At 47.5% G+C, this 7,222-nt stretch overlaps 1 protein-coding gene across 2 annotated transcripts in view; it reads right to left on the bottom strand.

Moving 5' to 3' along the window:
• Nucleotides 1-7,017, bottom strand: part of TTC17 (tetratricopeptide repeat domain 17) — a 115,945-nt gene extending 108,928 nt beyond the window's left edge. The window contains exon 1 of one of the 2 annotated variants that reach the window (XM_041722570.1): nucleotides 6,500-7,017. In XM_041722570.1, coding sequence (XP_041578504.1) covers nucleotides 6,500-6,658 — 159 coding nt within the window. In that variant the 5' untranslated portion in view covers nucleotides 6,659-7,017. The remainder of the gene's footprint in view (nucleotides 1-6,499) is intronic. The other variant, XM_041722569.1, reaches the window with a different exon arrangement.
• Nucleotides 7,018-7,222: the final 205 nt, after the last annotated feature.

Raw genomic sequence — 7,222 nt, forward strand, 5'->3', positions numbered from 1 at the left:
CTTGGGCATTAGAAGCTTTCCTGAAAGTGATGTTTAAGTTGCGAAGAGTAGTGAGATTTCAGGGGAAGAATGTGTGCAAAGGCCCAGAGGCAACTGAGAACAAAGCATAGCTGGGGACAGTGACAAATGTTAAATATGGCTAAGGTGTATGTGTGTGTATTCTCTGGTGAAGGTGGGGCACTCAAGAATGAGCAAAGATAAGGCTAGAGAGGAGGGGCCAGATCACAAGACACATTACAGAAGGACCATATCCTGGGATACCACCAAACTAACTGCTCAAGGTAGCTTCCCTTGGGGAGTGAGAATGGGGAGAGGTACTTTGTTACTTCAAATACTCCCATAACAATAGGCATTTATTTTTACAATGCCACACATGACTTCTGTAATTCAAATCTGTAACTAAAACAAAGAAGGCTTTAAAAGGTTAGTCTAATTGCACTGAGGAGAATGGATGGGAAGCAGGACAAGACTAGGGCAGGGAGGGCAATTAGGAACCTGTGGCAAGAATCAGGTGGCCTGAATTAGAGCCACAGTGGTACCTTATTGGGAGGAAAATGTAATTAGAATAAAATGGAAAGATATTAGTAAGGAATAAAGGAGACAACCAGATTTCTGACTTGGGTGAATGGGTGGATGGTGAACAGTGGGATCTTTCATTCAATTTGGAAAAAGAGGGTACGACACAGGTGTAGGTAGGGTAAAAATGAGTTTAGGTTTGGTCATATTAAGCTTGAAGTACCGAGAAGACATTCATACGGAATTAAAATTATAGAGGTACTGATCTATAACCCTGGAGAAAAAAATGTGAGTTACAGAAAGAAATGTGACTATTCTCTGCCTATATATGGTAATTTAAGTCCTGAGAAAAGACGAGATTGCCCAGGTATATGTAAAGAGTAAACGGCAGCTCCGGTGGTGCAGCGGTTTAGCGCCGCCTGCAGCCCGGGGTGTGATCCTGGGGACCCTGGATCGAGTCCCACGTTGGGCTTTCTACAGGGAGCCTGCTTCTCCCCCCTGCCTGTGTCTCTGCCTCTCTCTCTCTCTGAATAAATAAATAAATCTTTAATAATAGTAATAAAGAGTAAAAACAGAAGCTGGATATAAAGAAATATATAAAACTGAATTTCTCAGAATGATCTGTGACCCATCTGTATTAAATAATCTCCGGAAGGGTTTGATAAAAATGTAGAATTCTTGGCCCTACCACCATTTTGTGGCCTGGGAATCTGTATTTTAAGTAAGCACCCCAGACTACTTTTGTGCAAAGTAAAGTTTGAGAACTGCTGATCTAGAAAATGAGTGGAGGAAGAAGAGCCCGGGAAAAGGTGGGGAAAAAGGTTAAGAAGGAACTGTGTTCTGCTCACCCCAATAAGAAGTGAGAATTTCATGTCACAGCCAATGGAAAAGTATGTATCTATCAAAGCGCAGTGGGCTGCTGAAAAATAAGCAGTCAATAAATATTTGTTCAATAAATAGTTGTTCAATAAATATTTGTTCAGGGACACTTGGGTGGCTCAGCAGTTAGTTGAGCATCTGCCTTTGGCTCAGGTCGTGATCCTGGAATCCCAGGATCAAGTCCCACATCGGGCTCCCTGCATGGAGCCGCTTCTCCCTCTGCCTGTGTCTGTGCCTCTCTCTCTGTGTCTCCCATGAATAAATAAATAAAATCTTAAAAAAATAAAAAATAAATATTTGTTCGATAATAAATAACTGGGATAAGTACAGTTATAATTTATCTCTGTATATTTATAAGCACCTATTAACTACTAGAAGTTTAAACAAAGTTAACACCTGGGTAATTTATAAGAAAAAAATAACAGTGGGAAGTCTTAAAAAAATGAATGAGAATCACTTTGATGCCAACATGTGGGACAAATTGCAAAGGCTTAGCAGGTGCCTAGGAAGTTAGTGAATAAACCACCATTACCTCTCAGGTCCAAGTAAATCTCTGAAATGTATAAACATGGAAACAACAGTCTGTGACAAAAAGATGGGCTCAGTTTTGAAAAGTACCAGAATAGGGCAGCCTGGGTGGCTCAGCGGTTAGGTGCTGCCTTCAGCCCTGGGCGTGACCCCAGGTCCTGGGATCGAGTCCCATGTTGGGCTCCCTGCATGGAGCCTGCTTCTCCCTCTGTCTGTGTCTCTGCCTCTCTCTGGGTCTCTCATAAATAAATTAATAAAATCTTGGGAAAAAAAAAAAAAGAGAAGCACCAGAATAAACTTGTCAGCTTCATAGTGTCATCTGGATGCCCTCTCCCAGATTAAGTAATTACTTAATGTCAGATCCAAATTAAACCACTCCTTTACTTATAAGCTATTGAGGACCAAGAGATAAAGATTTAGCCTGTTTGTCCAACTACATCTGATAGCTCTTGCTCAAGTCACATTTGCTGAAATAATTGCCTATCAAACCTTCTTCTGCCAAGGTTGCTAGGGTTTAGGGCATCAGTTTTGTTAGAAATTTCATTTGTTCTAAGCAGTTAAAAGGATCTGTACTCTAAACACATCTGCTTGACAGAAGGCAAAATGATTAAATAACCCCAAATTAATTCACACCTATTTTTGACCCTCCCTCTCCCAACCCACTCTCAATTTAAAGTCACTAAACATTCTGCCGAGGTAAAGCAAACTAGACAAGACTTTTACTTCATCATTCATGTTTTTCCTTTTCTTTTCTTTTTATTCCTTCATTTCTAGGTATTATGAAAGAGGGGGGGCACTTCGAACTTACTGAGTACAAAGTGCTCACCTGCAAGCTCCTGAAGATTTTTACTTACTGCGATGCTATTTATTAGTTGTGTGACTTTGAGTAACTTTCTCTCCTGAGTTATACTATATATCCCTTAAGAATTTTTTCCCAATCTAAAGTTCTATGGTTTTAAGATTAGAGAAGAGGGAAACAGTAGCCAAGAAAAGAAATATTAGGATGTTTTAAGAGTTGATAATGATTATACTCTTTATTTAAAGTTTTAGACCTCCACTTATGAAGAGAGACTATCCAAAGGCACAATTTTTTTACTCAATTCAAGTACTACTTCTTGAATTCAATAAATCTAAGACAAACTGGTAACATTTCAGGAATTCATCTGTTAGCTGGTAATTTAGCACATGAAACACTTTTTCCCACAGAAATGATGTAATACATAATGGTTAGGCTCTTAGGTTAATTCACAAAAGTTCATTTAACCTTCTATTCAAGTGACTTTCCAGACAGTTTTGATAAAAATAGAAAATAAATGTTGCCATACTAGTAATGAAGAAAAAAATAGAAAAAAGGAAACGAAAAAAAAAAAAAACCCACAAAATTTATCTTAAAGCCTATTCTTCACAATGAAATCAATCAAATGATCCATTGACCTGGTTACGTATAGATCCTCCTAATATCCATATTATAATAGCTCATTACTTCAGTCCACGGACCCCAGGGATCCTTGTTTCAAGAAAGCAAAGTATTCAGGTACAGGGGACAGTAGGGAATCAGAGGTATGCCAAAGCCCAAAGTTGGGAGAGAAGCATAAAGTTGAAGAGAAGAGGAGCACCTTTTTTTAGCTGTTCCCTGTCTGCAATGGGAAAGGAACTTTGAGACCAGAGCATTCTCTCACATTCCAGCTCTAGGACTCCTTGCACGATGCTCTGGGGAGATCAGTGGCAGTAAACACAGAACCTAAAAACATGTAAGAGATGCTTCCCAGCTCAGGCAGGGGTTGTGGAAAGGAGCAAATTCCCTGAGCTGCCATGCTAAGTGCTCCTGCCAGAAGCAACCAGGGCTGTGACAGTGAGGAGGCCGCTGCAGGAATAGCTGCTTCCTTGCTCTGATGAGGCCCCATTTCAACCTCCTCACAGATCTAGGTCTTCCAATACATTTGCATGTTCGCAAGTCTGTAGTCCGTAACTTGTGGGTGCCTATCTTTATCATTTGCTAAGGCTTGAAATAGAAATACCAAACAAATGTTCTCCTCTCCTGGGAAGAACTGCTCAATGTACTTAAAACTTTAACTATAGTGATGTTAAATATCCCTATGTAAGTCTATACTTGGGGCAATTCAGATTTTTGACTCATAAGTACTTGTGCAAGTTCACTACGGAAAACAATTATCTATGATATGTAATTTGGACAGGTTCAGATATCAGTCAATGGGTTTCAAAAGGTATTTGCCACTTTAATATTCTATGATTGCTCTATCAGTGTGCCCTTAGCCCTCTCCCTGATATTAGACCACTTTAAAACAAAAATCACACTTCTGCTCTCAGATACTACAACCAAAAACCAGAAATGAGGAATTTAGTATGTCAGGTATATACGTATGTATATAATACTGTGTGTGTGTTTATATATATATAACACACACATATATAACATATTTAGTGTTTTGTTTCTGAACCTATGAATAGATCTGCAGTATATCCAAGTCCATATGCTAAAGGGATCTTTCAATTCTTTAATAAATATTTACGAATATGAGCATTAATCACAAACTAAACTGAGGTTTGGGTTCTGCCTACGTTCAAGTTATTGCCAAGACAATGTATGTGCAGCCACCTGTGTGGCACTCAGAAGCTGATCACCTATTCAACTCTCTTAATTTATAAGTGTTGTTTTTCCCTCAGATTAAATCTAACTTTCCTTCTCTAGCCTCTTGTTGTTGAGGTTTAATTTTATTTTTATTTACTTATTTGAGAAACAGGGAGCACTCGAGCGTGCATGAGCTGGGGGGTGGGCAGAGGGACAAACAGACTCTGCTGAGCTCGGAGATCATGACCTACGCTGAAACCAAGAGTCAGTTGCTCAACCAACTGAGCCACCTTGGCAGCCCCCAGCCTCTTCCTGTTACGCTGCAGACATCAACTTTATTTCTTCTGATATAAAATTTTGCGGTTATCAACTGAATATTGTAAATGCTATACAGTAAAGTATTGGGAAATTCACTGAAAAAGAGAATTGTTGAAAGCTTGTAGTAAAGGAGCCTTACTTTCCTAACTTTAAGGCTACTTACTGCAGGGGTGACTGGGCAGGCAGATTTCCAAAAGGGTCTCCAGATTTCTCCCTTTCTCAGGCAAATCCCCAGTATCCCCTACCTTTCCCTACTAAAACATAAGTATCCAACGTGCAAAGAGAAACAATTCTTTTTTTTTTTTTTTTTTTTAAAGAAACCAAACCAGGCTCTACTTTTCCCGTTGCAATACTCAGCAAATAATACATTTCTACCCGCTTTCACTTTTCAGATGGGCTACTTCCCCGGCTGAGCGGCAGGGCACCAAAATGGGAAGGAGAAGTCAATGTCATAGCGTATAAATAGCTGTGGCCAAAAACAATATTGCAGAAGAGCCAATAGGAGAAGGGCTCCCCAAATTGCAGCAAGGGTGACTTAATTCCACGCATCCCTTCACGAGGGCCTCAGGGACGACTATCATCAGGAAACAAAAGACAAGAGGGTCGGGGAGCCAGGACTCCCTAACAATTTCCAATGTGCTGTTAAAGAAGTGAACCTGCAGTGTTTTCTAGGTTTTTCTGAAGACGCACACCTATCTTAAATCTCAGATGGTAAGGCCACGAAAGAGGCATGTCTTCCAACGCAAGTTAGGCACAGAGAAAAAGCCACCCCGTGGGGAGTCAGTCCCCCACTCACCAACACTCGACACCGACTTTTAAACGGTTTTTTGGCTCATTCACTATACTTGGGGTGGAACCTGCCATCAGGAGGCAGAGCTACACGCGAACCTCAGTCCGTGCAAAAGCCGACCTTGCCCTGGGCTCCGGCGCTCGCCAGCTACACGCCCTAAGGAGCACGCCCTCCGAGCCGGGGGAGGCCCCCGCCCCCTCCCCCGAGGGGGGACACACGAGTCACTCGCTCCACTGCCTGAAGGTCCGCTGGACTTTCCAGGCTTTGCTCTCAGGCGCTGCGCGTCCTTCGGGTCCCGGGATTCCGTGGCGGAGCGCACACGCGCGCTGTGCAGGCAGCAGCAGCGCTCCAAAACAAACAAACAAAGAAATGAAATAAATAAAAACAAACAAAATGTGGGCAGTCATTAAGTTAATGTAAGGAAAGCCTGCTGTCCTCGGGGCGGTCCGTCCGTCCGGGCACACGCGCCTCCAGGGAAGCGCACGTCCCCCCGGGGCCAGGTGCAGAGACCGCGCCGAGTGCGCGGGGCGCTCCCCGCAGAGCCCGGGCGGCCGGGGTCACGGCGGTGCCCGGACGGGCTGCGGCACGTGGGGGAGGCGGCGGGGACCCCGGGGGCCCAGGCGGTCACGGAGCCGGGCCCGCCACCTGCTGCCCCTGTCCGGGGAGGGCCGTGGAGGGCCGGGGCCGCGACCCACAGCGGCCGGGATAACCCACGAGCGCTTCCCAAAGCCCGGACACAGGCTGTCCCCGCGCCGCCCCGCCGCCGGAGGGCTGGGGACCGCGGCTGGCCTGGGCGGGGCCGCGCGGAGCCCGACCTGGGCATCCCCCCTCCCCGGGGCGCGGGCGGGCGGGCGGAGGGGGCACGCCCTGGCCGCTACCTGCTGCTGGATCTTCCCGTCCTCCGTGACGACCCAGTGCGTCGTGGCCAAGGCGCCCCGCGCCGCCACGCTCAGCAGGGCGGAAAGGCTGAGGAGCCAGCCTGGGCCGGAGCCCGGCGGCAGCGCGCACCGGCCGCGGGGCCCTCCTGCCGCCGCCATCTTGCGCCCCCGGCCCCGCGGCTGACCCCGGAAGCGGAAGCGGGCCCCTGCCGCCCGCCATGTTGGGGAGGTCGGCGCTGGAGGAGGAGGAGGAGGAGCCGGGGCGGCCGCTGGCTTCAGGTCGGAGACCGCTCTTCTGTGGCTGTTTCCTGCGCGCGGTGCGGCCCCACGGCGTGGGAGCCCGAGGGGGCTGGGGCTGGGGGGGGAGAGCCCCCGCCGGAAAGAGCGCTTCTGTGTGCGGGGCCAGGCGGGCCTGTATGCGCGCTTAATAAAACCGAGGCTCCCCTTTTATCTCACTGCTATTTCCGGCGCTGTCCTGCAGCCGAGAAGGAAGCGCTCGGGGAAGGGCTGGGCGCCGACCCGGGCGGTGGAGTGGGCGTCCCTCCGGGGGGGCGGGGGGCGGGGCGGTCCGGGGGTCGCGGGGGGCGGGGCCTCGGGGGCCGATCGCGGCGGGCGGGGTCCCTGGGGCGCAGTGGGCGGGGTCCGGGAGGTGCGGTAGGCGGGGCCAGGGCGCGAGGTGGGCGGGGCCTCGGGGGCGATCGCGGCGGGCGGGGTCCGGGAGGT

The sequence above is a fragment of the Vulpes lagopus genome, chromosome 11 (genome assembly GCF_018345385.1).
Source record: "Vulpes lagopus strain Blue_001 chromosome 11, ASM1834538v1, whole genome shotgun sequence".
NCBI lineage: Eukaryota > Metazoa > Chordata > Mammalia > Carnivora > Canidae > Vulpes > Vulpes lagopus.